Source organism: Suncus etruscus, chromosome 14 (genome assembly GCF_024139225.1).
Source record: "Suncus etruscus isolate mSunEtr1 chromosome 14, mSunEtr1.pri.cur, whole genome shotgun sequence".
Lineage (NCBI taxonomy): Eukaryota > Metazoa > Chordata > Mammalia > Eulipotyphla > Soricidae > Suncus > Suncus etruscus.
In genome coordinates, this window is record NC_064861.1 from 14209547 (window position 1) to 14227417 (window position 17871).

Genomic DNA, 17871 nt, shown 5'->3' on the forward strand with positions numbered 1-17871 from the left:
TTTTACTCTCTTTCATTAAATGAGCCCTCCTGCCTTTGTCCCCCGTGACTAATCGAAGGGATGACTATCCATTCCCGTAGAGATGACATTAATGATAGAGCCCAGCCACTTGATTGTTAAGACGGTCTCTGTGTCTTAGAACTGTCAGCAGTGGGGCCTACATTGTGGCTTAGGGTCTTAGGAAATTTCTGCCAGGATTTTCCTATGTTCTCAGTGCAACAGAAAGATTCTTTTTTGAAAAATTCACCTGACAGTTGACAGCAGAAAAACCAAAATGCTGAAGAGCATCACCACCTTCTTCCCGGTCTCCATCCTCTGGGAGATGGTGCTCCCAGGGCAGGTAGAGGAGCAAATCTTAATCTCTGTTCCTATGCCTAAGCAGGGGCTTAATCACGTTTCCTAAGAAGTGAATGGCAACAAAGACCCAAGTGCAAGCACTTTGTTGTGGATGTGAACTTGATGGACCTTCAAAGAAGTTTTATTTTCTTTTAGTGAAATAAAAGACTTGGCCACCAAGACATACCGTCGTCAGGGATGTGATCTGAACATATTGGGCATTCAAATACTTGGTGATGAGGACATAACCTGTCCCTTTAAACCTGTTGGGGAGAAATGGTGTGAACCCAGATAGAGGAACTCCTGAGATGTCAACCTGGGGACACATCTGAAGCGGCTTTTATTAAAACCCTCTGGGATGTTATGTGTTGGGGCTAGTTTTGCAGATGGGTTAAGTGTGAATCTCTGCGTTGCTTCTCTTTCATTATTGCAACTCATGTTTGAAATGAATTTGATGAGTGAAATGCCACTATTGTTTCCTGATAAATATGTATTTTTTTATTTTGTGTATGATCTTTGTACAGAAACTTAAAAGCTCTGAAATGTAAAAGTCTTTTTTTCTGTCTTCGGAATTGCCATTGTGATCTGCTGTAAAGATGCTGAGGTAAGGTCAGACTCTTGCAGACTCTGAGACCTGTGATGCACCACTCAGAGTGGTGCATCTGGGCTGCTCACAGTTTTGCAGTAATGCTGCAAGGATTCTGCTATATGTACCAGGATTCCATTGTGAGAATCGAATTACAGAACACATTGAGACCCATCAGAACCCCATGAGTTGCTCAAGTGTGTGCTGTTCATCTGTGCTTGTATGCCTTGTATGATTCATATATCCATGTATTTCCATTGTCACTGGAGTTATTGGTATCCTGCCCCTTGGGCCATTTCTGCCACATCTGCTAATTATGCTATGTTGTGCCAGCCAGGCCTCAGGGAAGTGGTGGGCCGTGTCTGGGTAGTGGGTCCCATCTCCAGAGCTGAACTGGGAAGCACAGCTACTACCACACTGATTCTATGTGGAGTGCAGAAGCCCTAGCTTGAAGCCTTTAGCTCAGAAAGGTGGGAACCTAGAACTACTTTTGCTCCTTGACTTTCTCTAAAGCCGAGTAAATGTTGGGCCCTGACAGTCTTGGGGTGGCAATGGTGTTCCGAGAGTTGGTGTGTTCCCATGGCCGAGACTATCTTGGCTCTTCCTAGGAATCCCTTTTATTTTTGGAAAATACTTCTCTCATTTTGGTTGCTAACTCAACATTCTGCTGAGTTGCAGCAGTTTAATTTTATGAATTGTTTTGTTTGGGGCCATAACTGGCAATGGTCAGGGGCCACTCCTAGCAGGGTGTGGGGAACCAAATGATTATCCAGGTTGGGTGCATACAAGGAAACATCCTACCCACTGTACATTGCTCCTGCCCCACAGCAGCTTATTTTAAGTCTGCACTATTTTTCTGGATCTAAGCACATAAGATGAAGTCTTTGAAGTACAGTATCAGATTTTGTTCATTTGCTGAATCAAATTTTTCTTGTTTTTGATTTTTGTTTTGGAGTCACACCTGGCAGTGCTCAGGGGTTACTCCTGGTCCTGCACTCAGAAATTGCCCCTGGCAGGTTCGGGAAACCATATGGGATGCTGGGAATCTACCCAGGTCCAACCCCGGTTGGCTGTGTGCAAAGCAAACACCCTACTGTTTTACTATCTCTCTGTCCCTCTTAATATTTTTTTTTAGAGTTTTATGTTTTTGGCCATACCTGGCGGTGCTCAGGGGTTATCCCTGGCTCTTGCTCAGAAATCATTCCTGGCTCTTGCTCAGAAATCATTCCTGGCAGGCTTGGGGGACCATATGGGATGCCAGGGATTGAACCCAGGTCTGTCTTGGGTTGGCGGCTTGCAAGGCAGATGGCTCTACTGCAATGCTATCACTTTGCCCAGCTGAATCTAATCTTTTTTTTTTTTTTTGATTTTTGGTTTTTGGGCCACACTTGGTGACGCTCAGGGATTTCTCTTGGCTATGTGCTCATGTGCTCAGAAATCGCTCCTGACTTGGGGACCATATGGGGCACTGGGGGGGGGGGGGGGAATCGAACTGCGGTCTGTCCTAGGCTAGCTGCGCACAAGGCAGACACCTTACCACTTGCTCCTGCCCCCTTAATCTAATCTTGACAAAATAATGGGTCATTTGTGACCTATTCAGAATGGCAGTCCTGGATCATAAGTGTCTCATTTTTGTGAGATATTAAGAACAAACCTTACAAGAAAGGCCTTCTTAGAGCAAAACTTGGCTCCCATGTCAGGCTTTTAGCATTATCCTATCTTGAGATACAATTATAAGAACTCAGGCATATGCAGTTAATTTAAAACTAATATCTCAAATGTCTGCATTGTAAGAACACTTTTCCAATTGAACCCAATAAAACTTTTTTGGAGAAGCCACATAGTTTGAGGTCTTCAGACCTCCATTATTTACTCATTATCTTTGCTAGCTGCCATGCACAGAGAAATGTACCTTGTTTAATCTAGAATACTCTTGGTAATGGATAAAATAGTAAATCAGTTTGATCAGTTAGTGTTCTTGTCTCTGTAATTAGAGATGTTGATAAAGAATGAAATCCAGTATCTACAGAAGTGCTTCCAAGTATTTGGGAATTGAGGTCAACAATATAAAATGTATATAGGAGCCAAGCATATAATGCCAATCTGAAATCATCCATGAATTTGCTTTATAGCGAAGAACTTAAACAGGAATGTTTGCTTTCAATTCCTTTCTCCCATTTAGCATAGTTGCACTTTTCTTATTTTTCCTATTTTCCTGTATCTCCCATTAATGTGTTGTCTCTGCTCCCAAGAAAAGGAAAGCAGCATAAAGCACCTTAATAAACAGACACACTGACTTGATCTGAATTCCCAGAACGAGGTAGAGTTGCCCCCCCACCCAGAATGCCATCTGAGGGAGGATGGAATAATCACTAGCCCAGCTAGGGAAAACATGCTGTGATGCTCATGTGTGCTCCCCTTAACGGCAAGGTGTTGGTAATTAAAATTTTATACTCCTTTTTGTTTGTTTGTTTTTGGGTCACACCCAGCAGTGCTCAGGGGTTACTCCTGGCTCTACACTCAGAAATCGCTCCTGGCAGGCTCGGGGGACCATATGGGATGCCGGGATTTGAACCACTGTCCTGCATGCAAGGCAAATGCCTAACCTCCATGCTATTTCTCCGGCCCAAGTTTTTATACTTCTTGAATTAAAAATTCTTTACATGCATATATTAAAAGCTGGTTTCTAAATTCCAGTGATTACATTTACAGAGAAATAAAAATTGCTTTGTTGGGAAAGGAGACCACCACTTCTAAAAGTATATTAGTCAATTGATAGGTTGTTAAACTATCACAGTCACGTTGACAGCCATTCACCTGTCCAGTGGGAGAAGTGGGTCTTGGCCTGTGATGTCACCAAGTCATTAACTATTACAGAATCCCAAACCTGTACACAAACCTTCACACAAAAGAATAACTAGAGGGGCCAGAGTGATAGAGCAGGTAAGGTAACTATGCATAATAATAATGACCCAGGTTCAATCACACGTATGATCCCCTGAGCAGCACTGAGTGTGGCTCAAACACCTCCATAATAAACACCCAATTCTGTGTTTGTCTTTTTTTTTTTTTTAATTTTTGTGGGCCATACCCAGTGATGCTCGGGTTACTCCTGGCTATGCACTGAAAAATCGCTCCTGGCTTGGGGACCATATGGACGCAGGGGGATCGAACTGTTGTCCGACCTAGGTTAGCATGTCCAAGGCAGATAACATAGACTTGCGCCACCACTCTGGCCCCTGCATTTGTCTTTTTTTTTTTTTTTTAAACAGCAGTAGCCCAGTTGTGTTTGGGGAGCCAGGGAGCATTGTAACTCAGATCTTAGTCCCTTAACATTGCCAGGAATAAGCATTGAACTTGGCTGGGTGTAGCCCCCAAACAGCAAGCAAAAAAGCACAGAACAAGGAGTCAAATAGTTTTGTTGAACATTCCTATTTTAGTAGTTCCTGCTCTCAAATGATCATAGTGCATAAAAGTCTTAATAGAATTTGCTCCTACAATTTAATTTTTTCCCAACTTCTGTGTAATTATGCTTTAATAGTTTATGACAAAGAGATCTTTAATGTATTGCTCATAAATAAGGTAGATGGTCATTTGACCTTCTCCAGACAAGTTAAGCAAGATTTCTTTGCTTGGTGAATAGGAGCTCAGGATTATAGTTTTATGGTCTACTGCTGTGTTTTACTGGAGGGGAAAGGAGAGAAGAATTAAGCATATAAACATGATTTAAAATGGTGTTTATCAAAATAATTTCAAAGTATAATTTAAGATAATATGTACAATGTATAAACTTAACAGATCACCAGAAGGTGACAATAATAGAGCCTCAGGACCTTCTTGGGGAACATTGCTAGTCCTGATGGCTTTCACTTAGCCTGATTCAAGCGAAAAATGACCTTAGTCCTGAGCTTATAACTTGGTGGTTTGTGCTCTTAGGAATTGGTCTTTGTTGTTTAGTTGATAAATGTATGCATGTAAGAAGTGTCCCACTCACTTCCTCCATAACAAATACTTCCTCGGGCTTTTGCTTGCTTAATAATTAGAAGTAATTTCCAGGGGATTTTAAGTCCTTTTTATACTTTAATATTCTCTTAACTACATAAAAGGAGTTTTTAATAAGGACTTGTTTTCCCAAAGAAGAGAAGTGAAAGGAATAGCTACTGAATTACTACTTCTCTGTAGTCTTTAACTTCTTTTGGTTTGACTTTAAAAATACCAGTCTGAGGGTACGACTAAAATCATACAACTACAATCATATTTGTAATCACGGTGTTTAAATAAAGATAATAAAAACCAGTCTGGGGCTGGAGCAATAGCATAGCAGGTAGAGTGCTTGCCTTGCATGCAGCAGACCCAGATTCTGGTATCATTGGCATCTGGTATCACTGGTATCTGGGATCACGGGCATCCCATATGGTCCCCTTAAGCATGCCAGGAGTGATTCCTGAGTGCAGAACCAGAAGTAACCTCTGAGCACCATTGTGTGTGGCTCCCAAACCAAAATAAAATAAAATAAAGCTATGACACTTTCCTCAGAGTATCTGCTGCCTACTAAACATAAGGAAAAATCAGGGCTGGAGTGATTGCACAGTGGTAGGGTGTCTGTCTTGCACGTGACCAACCCTGGACCAGATTTGATCCTCAGCATCCCATATATAGTCGCCCAAGCCTGCCAGAGTGATTTCATAGTGCAGATTTCTGAGTGCAGAGCCAAGAATACCCAAGAACCGCCAGGTATAGCCCCAAAACAAAACAAAAAACAACAAAAAAGGAAAATCAATTCCCACTCCTGGCTTTGATTCAGGGCTTCCATGTAAGTTTGCATGGCAGTGCTCTAGAACTCATGTTCATGAGGATGTGCTCTGGGAATTGGGAAGCTTGGTATGAGCAGAAAGCAAGAGTATGTAAACAACCTTGGACTAACTGAAAATTGTCACCAAAGGTGGCAAAAATACACCTGTTGTAGGCCAGAGATAGGACTGTGGGAAGGCACTTGTCTTTGATGCAGCCGACCTGGGTTATTAATTCACTTTTAATGAACATATTTCCATCTGACTGAACTTTAGAAGACAGTATTCTGTTCCTAATCTCAAACTATTTACATAGTTTTTCATGGATTCAAGAAATGACAATTTTAACAGAAAGTGTTGTCATTAGGTTAGTCCTTTTTACTTGATGTATGGCTACCTCTTAGGCCCACAAAGTCCTGTGCTAAAGAATCCAAAGTTGATGCTGTGAATCAGTTTCATTTGCATCTAATTTTTCTACTTTCAGACTGCTTTAACTATTCCTTCATCTTTTTTTTTTTTTTTTTTTTTTTGGTTTTTGGACCACACCTGGCGGTGCTCAGGGGTTACTCCTGGCTGTCTGCTCAGAAATAGCTCCTGGCAGGCACGGGGGACCATATGGGACACCGGGATTCGAACCAACCACCTTAGGTCCTGGATCGGCTGCTTGCAAGGCAAACGCCGCTATGCTATCTCTCCGGGCCCTCCTTTATCTTTTTGGCACACAAAAAATATTCACCACCACTGGAAAATTAACTGAAAATGATGATGCATTTTGTTTTGTTTTTGGTTTTTCGGGCCACACCCATCTAATGCTCAGGGGTTACTCCTGGCTAAGGGCTCTGAAATTGCCCCTGGCTTGGGGGGACCATATGGGACGCCGGGGGATCGAACCACGGTCTCGATTTTCCTTGGCTAGCGCTTGCAAGGCAGATACCTTACCTCAAGCGCCACCTCACCGGCCCCGGTTTTGTTTTTTGTTTTTTGTTTTTTTTAATGGAAATGAAAGGGTTCTGAAAGTGATTTTTGTTGGATCAAGCTGTACTTCTTTTTATCGGCTTTCTGTCAACAAAGAAAAATAACAACAGCGATTCTTGGAGTGGGGTGGTTAGAAACTAGCCTGATTATTGCATTTGTTTTCTATAAACTGTACAGAATATAAGTAAAATAAACCTACTTCACAATATAAATTTGTTTGAAAGTCATGCAGCTGAAAGGCAGTTTTCAACACCGAGAGACTGATTGTCATCTATCACCTGATAATGAACAGCACTGAATGGAAAACATAAATCATATCACATATCAAAAAACAATTACCCAAAGGAGGGAAGAAAAAAAGTCCTTTAAGTTCAACCAATTATTGTAGAGGACACCATTAACTATTGCAAAACTTGTGATTCCTCAACCTATTAATTGCTATACAAAATATCAGGCCTGTAAATAATATAAGTAATTTATATGTTTACAAATTATAAACATTTCATAGTCATAAAATGTATAATAATGATGAAACAACAATAAAATTAAAGCCAGAGAGATAGTATAGCAAGCAGAAAGCTTACTTTGCATGTATGTAGCTGACTCAGCTTAAATTTTTGTTACCACATACAGTCAGACAGGAGTGGTCCGTGAGCACCCCTAGCCTCCCAGAAAACATTTAAAATAAGATTTTGCATTTTTATAATTTTAATGCTCAAATGAATCATATTTTACATAGTGATAAAGATACAAAATAAGTCTTGAAATCTCTCACCCACACTGGGTCTTATGTTGTATGCTTTGCTCTCTGCTCAAATATTCACTCACTCTGAGTGACCTGGCATGACACTTATGAAACTTTGCCATAATGGTAGTCGTGGCAGGGATTACACTTGTCCACTGTTGTCTGCCTGTGGATTGCACAGTGCCTAGCACAGACAATGTGTGCAGAAAACAGGTATGTGAGAATGCCACTTCTGGAACAGCACATTCTTCGAGGATCTAAGTCACAGGTTCCCAAACTTATCTGTACTGGCCCCTTTCAGAAGTCACTCGGCACCATCCCCCAGGAAACCTTAAGTGAAACAAACAGGAATTACCCCACCCTTGATCCCCTAATTGCACTCAAGACTACTATAGTCCCAGCGATCTTGTCAGGACACCACAGGGGGCTGCATCACCCACATTGGGAAGCCCTGACATCAATACCTTGTAAGTTCTTTCACTGAGCTTCATCTATTTTGCTGGTTTCGGTTACTGGTACCCTCAGGAACATAATAAAAGACCATCTAGTGAATAAAGAAATACTCACTGGAATGTTTTTGACAGAGCTTTGGTGTCTAGAGCAGAACATACCCTCCATAAGTGCCTATGGCAACATTTTTCTTTTGGGGGAGCATACCCAGCAACGCTCAGTGCTAACTGCTGGTTCTGCACTAAGGAGTCACTGCTGGCCATGCTTGGGGGACTATATGGGATGCTAAGAATAGAATCTGGGTTGGTAACATGCAAGGTAAGTACCTTATCTACTGTGCTGTTGCTCCAGCTCCCCATGTCAACATTTTTCCTCACTTCTACTATAGGACCCTGAGTTCAGACTGTGGTGCCCCACTTCAGATTCTAACAGACCAACTGCTTAAATGCTGCTTTATCTGTTATTAATAGAGACAGCAGTGCTTTGGGGGCTGTGCTGTGCTTGAGGCTGGGAGACAGCTCGGGGCCTCACATATTTTCTACCATTTGAGCCATAGCCCCAAGACTATACATATATCTTTTTTTTTTTTTTTTTTTTTGGTTTTTGGGCCACACCCGTTTGAAGCTCAGGGGTTACTCCTGGCTATGCGCTCAGAAATCACCCCTGGCTTGGGGGGACCATATGGAACACCGGGGGATCGAACCGTGGTCCATCCGCTTGCAAGGCAGACACCTAACCTATAGCGCCACCTTCCTGGCCCCATATATCATTTTTTTAATATAGCAGTTGACTCCAAGAAGCACCTGCATATTTTGGACGAAGTTCAGGATCATGTATTTCATCTTGTTAAATAAATTCAACCAAGTTAATCTGAAATACCTTTAGTGAACTAAAGTATCAGTTACTAGCAGTGTATTTGTTATTCTATTCAATTTCATGACTTCTAATTGAAGTAAATCCCAAAAGTTAGGTGATTATATGCAAAGGTACTTCATCACTTTAAACCTATTTTTTCATCTGTGAATGAGGCTGATGGGAAGATGAGTGTTGCCAGGAGGAATAAATGTAGAGTAGTTATTAAGGCATATTATGCAGTTCTTGGTCTATTATGAGCACTCAATACCTTTTAGCTCTAAGTAATTATTTATATACTTGACCATTAAGCTGAGCAGGTCAGGTACAGAGTAGAAGTCTGTGACAGATCCCTCAATTCCACTCTCCTCGGTTTTATATATTCATTAGTAATGGTTTCAGGTCACCTATTTCTATTTACTTTGCCCACAAAGACTGGTTAGATTGTTTTAGTGCTTCTCTCAAGCAACACTGTTTCTGATACTTCTTAGCTTTATCTATGTACATATAACTTTCCCACTTCCATAAGAAGATTTTATCTTTTAAGTTTTTGGGGGGGAGGGAACCACACCTGGCAGTGCTCAAAAGTCACTCCTCTCGCTGTTCAGGGAACGATATGAGATGCCAGGGATTGAACCCAGGTCGGCTACATAAGGCAAACACCCTTTGCTCTGGCCCCATCAAATTCTTTTTTGTTGTTGTTGTTTGTTTTTGTTTTTGGGTCACATCCGGCAGCGCTCAGTGGTTACTCCTGGCTCTACACTCAGAAATCAATCCTGGCAGGCTCGAGGGACCATATGGGATGCAGGGATTTGAACCACCGTTCTTCTACATGCAAGGCAAATGCCCTACCTCCTTGCTATCTCTCCGGCCCCCCCATTAAATTCCTAATGATCCATCTAAAGAACTTTTTCCCAAGACTCCGGACACTACCCCGATTATTTTTTTCCTTTTTCTTTTGTTTTTGTTTTTTGGGCCATACATACTGATGCTCAGGGGTTACTCCTGACTCAGAAATAGCTCTTGGTTTGGGGGACCATATGGGACACTGGGGGATCAAACCACGGTCTGTCCTAGGTCAGCCATATGCAAGGCAAACACTCTGGCCCCATCTTACTTTTCTTTTATCACAAAATTAAAACAAATTCTTCCTTAATAAGAGCATATGAAGTGATTTATTATACTGGTTAAGATCCATTATATACAGGTAGAAACCTTCAAAATTGTACAGAGAAACATTAAGAATATTGATAGACAGTTTTATAGACAAAACAATTGGAAAATAGGTTTAACATACACAACATATAATTATGAAAAAAATGTAGAACACAAATTGTTCTACCATATAGATCCCAAAGTCATTAAAGTTTGCTATGCAAACCTTATGTTGAAAATGTTCAATGGGATTAGATGTTTTTTTTTAAAAATTAGATACAATGTAAAAACTAAGTTTTCTCCCTCACTGCAAGACTTTTCACCCCAAATCTATACATTTTGAAAAATAATTTATAAGTCTAGCATATTTCAAAGAAAGAAAATTGAGAATGTTTAGAGTTCTGTAAACTATGCCTTTCATGAAATGCCAACCGCATCCATTCAACAGTTAAAAGTTGTGCAATCAGAAATAGCCAGTTCCCTTGATGGTACCACTGTACCTAGATTGGCTTCATACCTGAGCACCAAAGCTGACATTCTCTACGCCTTCTCAGGAAACTATTTGAAGTGAGCAAAGAATCAACCAATGCAAGTCGTTATCATCTGGAGAATTAGGCACCAAGAAGGAGATGGTCTCCTTAGAAATGCAACCTCAACAATGAGCGAATTTAACTAATTCAGCAGCTGACAGATCTCCTTGTGTACGCAGCAGAGGAAATCCACATAAGATGATCCCCCATACAAGCCTTTGTCTTCCACCAGGAACTGTCGGAAAACCATCTCTGGCTGCTCTCTCTGCTTGACAATTGTGAGCTAGGGAAAAAACCAGAAAGGGGTTTAAAAACATTATCCAGGGGTCATAGCAATAGTACAGTAGCAAAGACACTTGCCTTGCATGTGACTGACCCAGGTTTGATCCCCAGCATCCCCTAAGGTTCCTTAAGCCAGCCAGGAGTTATCCCTGAGTGCAGAACCTGGAGTACGCCCAGAACACTGCTTAGAAACTAATAGTAGCAGAATGCAGCTCAACTCTGCCTGCTTTGTTTTACTGAAATTATACACCAACTACTTGGAGAGGGTTCAGGGAGGAAGATGAGAAAGTCATGTCTATTACCACACAGGCCAACATATGGTGTTTGCCTATAATAATTCAGACAGTTTAATAAGAAATGAACTTTAAAAAATCCAGCAGCATTTGTAGCATGAGCTGGTAAAGAAAATTACTTCAAAACACAAAAATGTGGCATTCAATTGGCACAAAAACCAAAAATCACTCTTGAGAACTACATGCTTATCTTTACAAATTACACCACGGTGTTGCGAAGATTACATCTGTACAAAGTCAACAGTATATTTACAGTTTATACAGTATGCATACATATACATATAATATTTAAACCATTCAATATCAAGCCTTTTTATTTATTTATTTTTGTTTGTTTGTTTTTGGACCACACCTGGCAGTGCTCAGGGGTTACTTCTGGCTGTCTGCTCAGAAATAGCTCCTGGCAGGCACAGGGGAACATACGGGACACTAGGATTCGAACCAACCACCTTTGGTCCTGGATGGGCTGCTTGCAAGGCAAATACCGCTGTGCTATCTCTCCGGGCCCCATCAAACCTTTTTATTAGTCTCACAGATTTTGCAAGCAAAATATCAAAACTAAATAAGATCAAGACCAAAAAAATCAAAAACATGAAGTCCCAACAAAGAAAAAAATAAGTGGGGATGAGGAAAGGAAGAAAAGAAAAAAGATAACAGAATTTCCACATTTTTCACTCTTGTTCTTGAACTTGAACAAAGCTAGAAGAATTTAGAAAGGCGTCTCTAGGGCAACAAAACTTCCTAGAGATGAAAAATCCAGTGCAAGAACAGAAACTGACACATGTTCTGCATGAGACTTCTATCATTTAGGCAATAGTGTAAGTGAAAAGTTATTTCAAAAACTTCTCATAATATGGTACAAAAGCACAAAAAATATTTTTATGTTACTAAATATGAAGATAACCCAGGGTGTAACTTTTGATGAGAACTGAGCTGTGTATGTTTCTGTTTGATAAAGCAGATACGTATATTTAGATATTAAATAGCACATCATAAAAAAACCAAGATATGCATTTTTAAAGCCTTTATAAAAATCAAAATAAAATACGGGTAAAGAGGAAAAAAGCAAATATTATTCTTACCTTCATTGAATATGGCTTCTTCTGTTGGATAATACTCATTATAATTCTCAGTGACTGAGAATATGGGTTTCCCACTTCAGGCAGTGTTGTCTAATTAACAAAAAATGCTTATTTCAATATAATTCATAACATTTAGAAACAGCAATAAAATTGTCCCCTAAATCATATATTTATTTGTTTATTTGGGGGGGGGGGGTTTGGGTCACACCTGGCAGCGCTCAGGAGTTACTCCTGGCTCTACGCTCAGAAATTGCTCCTGGCAGGCTCAGGGGACCATATGGGATGCCGGGATTCGAACCACCATCCTTCTGCATGCAAGGCAAATGCCTTTCCTCCATGATATCTCTCTGGACCTCCTAAATCATATATTTAAACTTGTTTGGTCCTGAGGATGGCCCAGTACCTCCTCCTCCTCACACTGAACTGGTTGATTTGGTTGCTAAGAATTGCTGGTAGTGGACTCTGGGACCCGAGTTCTGCTTGAAAGCCTCTACTCCTCAAAAAGATATACAATTGGTTTAGTGTCAGTGGTCCTCAAACTATGGCTCGCGGGCCACATATTGTATTTGTAACTGTTTTGTTTCTTCATTGCAAAATAAGATATATGCAGTGTGCATAAGAATTCGTTCATAAGTTTTGTTTTTACTATAGTTAGACCCTCCAATGGTCTGAGAGACAGTGTTTAAAAAGTTTGAGGACCCCTGGTAGTTAATTCAGCCAAAATGAAAATAAAAATACACAGTAAGGAACTCATTTAAAAGAACCCATTCTTACCCCATAGGGTGCTGAGTTCTAACCTGACTGTCTAAGGGTGGAGAAGTGAGATTCCAGCAGGCTGGAGTATGTGCTTTGCATTCAGAAGGTGCCAGCTATTTGATTTATTGGGATTTGGGGTTAAGGAGATCCCACTTTGCAGTGATTAAAGGTTAACTCCTTTATGGTCAGGAATTGCTCCTGTGGTGCTCATGGGACCATATGTGATGCTGTGGATTAAACCTGGGTTGACCATGAGCAAAGCAAAACCCTATGTGGTATATTATCAACCTGGACCCTCCAAATTATTTGGCAATTTTTGGGTCACACCTTATGAGGCTTATGGATTATTCCTGGCTCTGTACTCAGGAATTACTCCTACTGGTGCTGTGGGAATGGAACCTGACTTGGCAGCATGCAGGGCAAGTACTCTATCCACTGTTATATCACTTTGGCTCCAAGAAGAACCAATCAGATCCTTAGTAATGCAGGGTCCATTGAGCACTGCTGGGACCTACCCTAAAGCACTGAGTCAAGAGCAACCTCTGTTCTTCACTGGGTGTGACCCACAAGCCAAATGTAAACAAACATAAGCAAACTGGCTCTATTTCTGCAGCGTGAAATTTTCATCCTGGCTCCTTATTTATCTACAAACTATTTTTATAACAGAAATGGTGGGACCAAATGAGCCTTTTGCCCCATCTTGCTAGAGCACAAATGAGATCCAGGTAGTGGAACTAGATGCTGAGCTATCCCTGTGATTCACAAGAACCCTCTGTCAGTCTGAGCAGGAGGAGAACCTCGCAGCAAGGGCTTAAATAACAATGTCTGCAAATAAGCCATTATTTAAGAGTGACCTCAACCAAATGATCACTGCTGCTTCCCCCCGCCCCCAATATTTAAAAAATAAAGCCTCTGCCTTCCTTCCACATTAAACCATAAATCTTGTTATAAGTGCAACAGAAAGATGCATGTCTGGTGTGGTCTCCTGCATCTGCTTCATCTGCATTTAGTACAGACTTCAGCAGCAAGTCAGAGTTCAGTACTCAGGACAGCCCTGAGAATAACTGTATCCATTATAATATTCATAACTGTATGAAGTTCCACCCCTGGCACTTTATTACTTGCCTCTGGGTCTCAATGGATTCATCTGTAAAACGGAGACATTTTAATATCTGCTGTTATCAAAATAATTAAAGTAATAATAATATACCATTTACTGATCTGTTACTAGGATCACATGAAATAGTGCATGGAACAGATTTAGAAATAGCAAATGACACAGTCAAGTGTCGGTGACCTCTGTTCAAATCGTTTATTTTGGTTGGTTAATGATATACCTTTGTGTTAATAACCTTAAACAAATGAATTCTGACTCACCAAAATGTAAAATTTTATTGTTCTTTTTCTACCTGACTAGTGGCTCTATTGTTTGTCCTTCTTTGTAACGTATGTAAATATAATTCACTGACACATGAACAGGAAACACCTAAGAATTTGCATTTTTATACTGGCAGAAAGCAGTGAAGAAACACTTACCATGTTTGTGTTTACATGTGCAAAAGACGGCACATTAAATATTCCTTGTATGAGTTCTGGTGGACAGCTGACTCCCACCCACAGGAACATGTTTTGACCAGTAGCCAGTAGGAACATTCCTTCTTCTGAAAGACGAGACTCAGAGCAGCGCACAGCAGAGGGCAATGCTGTACTCTTGACATCTACGGTATGCTAAGCATGCAAGCATCAAGAATTAGGGCCTCAGTCCTCCTCCACTTCCCCCTTCCCTCTTTGCCCCTTTCCTACCCTCCATCCGCCCTTCCAATGTGTACTGAGTGCCAGATGTATACCAGGCATTGTTCTTATCATTAGACAATAATCCATGCCTTGGCAGCAAACTAGTTTTCTAGAGAAAAGAGATAATTTTAAAAATTATCTAATTTTATTTTCTAGAATTTTTGATGTGCTGAGTGTTTTGAAGAGAAGTAGGAACATGGGACTGAGCATGTTGATGATGTGGTGCCCATCTGAAACAGGGAATTCTAATATAAAGCTTATTGAGAAAGTGGTTTTTGAGGACAGACCTGAGCAGATGAGAAGCCAGGGGAATATTTGAGCCAGAGTATTCTGGAAGAAGGAACAATGGGGGACAGTCCTAAACAAGAGCCCATCTGGATGTTGGAGGGTTAGCAAAAACAGTGTTGTTGGCTCAGAGGGCCAAAGAAAGCAATAATAGAAAGGGAGCAAGAGAGAAAAGAGGGTAAATGGGGGTGCAGAGAACAAAGGCCAACGGCAGTTGGAGTCTGACTTTAACTGAGATGGGAAATCATGGAGAGATTAGCATAAGGGAGGGATGTGATAATGCTGATAATTATTCTAACAGAGAACTCTTAAGTTTTGGCCAAAAGCATATTGGAGAACCAAAGGTCAGCAAGGAGATTGGAGACTACCAAAGTCATCCACAAGTGAAGTGATTATGCTTGAACTCAGATGACTAGGGCAACAAGGGAGAAGTTGGAAGACTGGTTATCCTGGACAAGTAGTGTTGATGTATTTGCTGATGGATGAATGAAGCAATGAGAGAGTTTTAAGACTGACTATAAGAGGAAGCGAAGGAGGAAATAGGAAGAGGGAGATGCAGAGACTCCAGGGGAAGCAAGCAGGGGAGGAATGCTCAAGACTTACTTGAGGATGCTTGTGCCACCCAAGACACAAGGAGAGATAAGATTAGAGGTGAAGCTTTGGAAATATAGACTAATGAACAATCAATCATAAATGGTAATGGAAGTTTCCAGAAGAGATAAGACTCGAGGGGAGTGAGGGCAGACAGAGAAGAGAAGCTGTGGGGGGAGGGAGGGAATGATGGATGGGAGGAAGAGAGTATATTAAAGAGAGAGAGAGAGAAGCCCAATGAAGGTGTTTCTAGAGGGAAAAATCAACTAGGGCAGATGCTGTGGAGGGTCTGAGAGCAGGAATGTGACATGCTCAATGGACTCAGTACCACTGACCACTGTTGGTCTGGGAAGGGCTTTGCATGGTGTGCTTGTATTCTTGTTCTAGTTTCTCTAGAATACAGATTGTTGATATTCTCTACTGTCTACTGTTCCGACTAATTAGAGGGATCAACAGCTTTCCATTTCTTATTCAATTCTTTCTATTGAGTATTCAATAATCCATAAGCTTTCCCCTCTCATCTCTCAACTATAATTTAGGTCTCAGGGGAAAGATTCTCATCATTGATTACAGGGGTATTCCGAAATTAAGAACGGAATTCAATAAGAAAAATGCATCATCAGATAACTTCTCTAAAGAAAAGGACAACTGGTGCATTGGATCCTGTTGGTATCCTCAGGTAACTAAAATAAGTACAAGCTGAATTATAATCCCACAATTTGCATTTGATCAAAACGGTGACTCTTGGACATCATGTAGAAGTGCATTAAAGCATGTATGTACTTCTAACACATATGTGTAGTCTTGAATACTTTAACAATTGAAACTTGATCTTCTCCAATTTATTTACTAACTTTCCAATTTGAAGATTATCAAGTTGGGAATGAGTAAAGAGAGTATTTCAGTAATATTGTGAAGCAGAAAGTCCTCAAATCTCCCCCACTACCACCATAGATACATACTGAAACTCATTCTATAACTTGTCCAAAGAGCCCTTGCATTCAGTAACTTTAAAATTTAGTGACTTTAGTGACTTTAAAATTCTTAAGATCTACTGTTTCAGGCAGAACATGGAAAAGCCCACACAGGACTCCCTTCCAGACCCCACAGAAAAGGTATCAATCAGGCTTACTATAGGCAGAAGTTGAGGGTAGAAGAAGAGCTGAGAGTCAGCCACATCCATAGTCATGACCAGCTGCCTCTGGTATGCCCGTTCATCCATTGAGATCTCTTGCCGGCTAAGCAGCACACAGTTTTTTAACAAGCTATTCATGTAAACTGGTAACACTTTCATGGAATCTGGTAAAATAAGCTGAGAAAAGAAAGAGAAAAGTTTTTTTTTATAAGGTTTTCTTACTGAGAAAATCTCCGAGAGTCCTTTTATTTGGAAGGTGGAAACATTTGCCTGGAAATGGTTGTGAGGATGATATAGTGTAGCACAGGTAAGGTCCCTACAACAAAGAAACTAACACACAGTAGGTTTTCAAAGACTGAGGAGCCATTTTGTTTTGGTTAGTGCTGCCACATTTTGGATGGTACTTGGTATTAACATAATCCACTTCTAGAATAACTCCTAGCTCTGTATCTTATGAGTGCTTTACCCAGAGCAAACTACTTGCCCTTCCCCCCATTTTTTATCCTCTGAAGACAGAATAGATCTACTTTATGAGCAGAAAGTTGCTGAGAAGGAAATGATAACTAATTTGTGGAGCATTCACAATAGTACTTAGCATATACATAGTATTCTATGCATGTTACTAAGCAAAATGAAATTAATAAGCTATTTCCTAAAAAAGTACTACCAACTTTGCAAATAGAAATGTCTTTTTTTTTTTTTTTTTTTTTTGGTTTTTGGGTCACACCCGGCAGCACTCAGGGGTTACTCCTGGTTCTATGCTCAGAAACCACTCCTGGCAGACTCTGGGGACCAAATGGGGTACCGGGATTCAAACCGATGACCTTCTGCATGAGAGGCAAATGCCTTACCTCCATGCTATCTCTCCGGCCCAGAAATGTCTTTTTTTAAAAAGAACCAAATGCAGTTCAATGCATGCTTTCTGCATGATACTAAATCACTCAAAAGAACTTCATGAAAAGTCCAAGTTTTGACCCTTAGTTTCTTTCACTCAAAATTCTGTATTTAGGTATTTAATGTATGACAGTTAAATGACACTTAGTCTTGACTGACATAGGAAAGAAGGTGGCCAAGAAAACAGATGCAAAAGTAATATGGATATGAAATCCTGATTTTATAATATGAGTGTAAATGAAGTTTATGAAACAGATTTTCAGAAATTTCAAATGGCTCAAATATGTCTTTTCAGCTATATTATGAAAACTTAAATCTGAATAATTCTAGTTTTAATTTT

The 17871-nt window shown here is 40.5% G+C and overlaps 1 protein-coding gene across 1 annotated transcript in view; it reads right to left on the bottom strand.

Moving 5' to 3' along the window:
- Positions 1-10250: 10250 nt before the first annotated feature.
- Positions 10251-17871, bottom strand: part of SEC24D (SEC24 homolog D, COPII coat complex component) — an 85838-nt gene continuing 78217 nt past the window's right edge. The window contains exons 19-22 of the mRNA XM_049786848.1: positions 16635-16814; positions 14369-14560; positions 12077-12166; positions 10251-10702 (exon numbers count right to left, since the gene is read on the bottom strand). Of these exons, the coding sequence (XP_049642805.1) occupies positions 10562-10702; positions 12077-12166; positions 14369-14560; positions 16635-16814 (603 nt within the window). The 3' untranslated portion in view covers positions 10251-10561. The remainder of the gene's footprint in view (positions 10703-12076; positions 12167-14368; positions 14561-16634; positions 16815-17871) is intronic.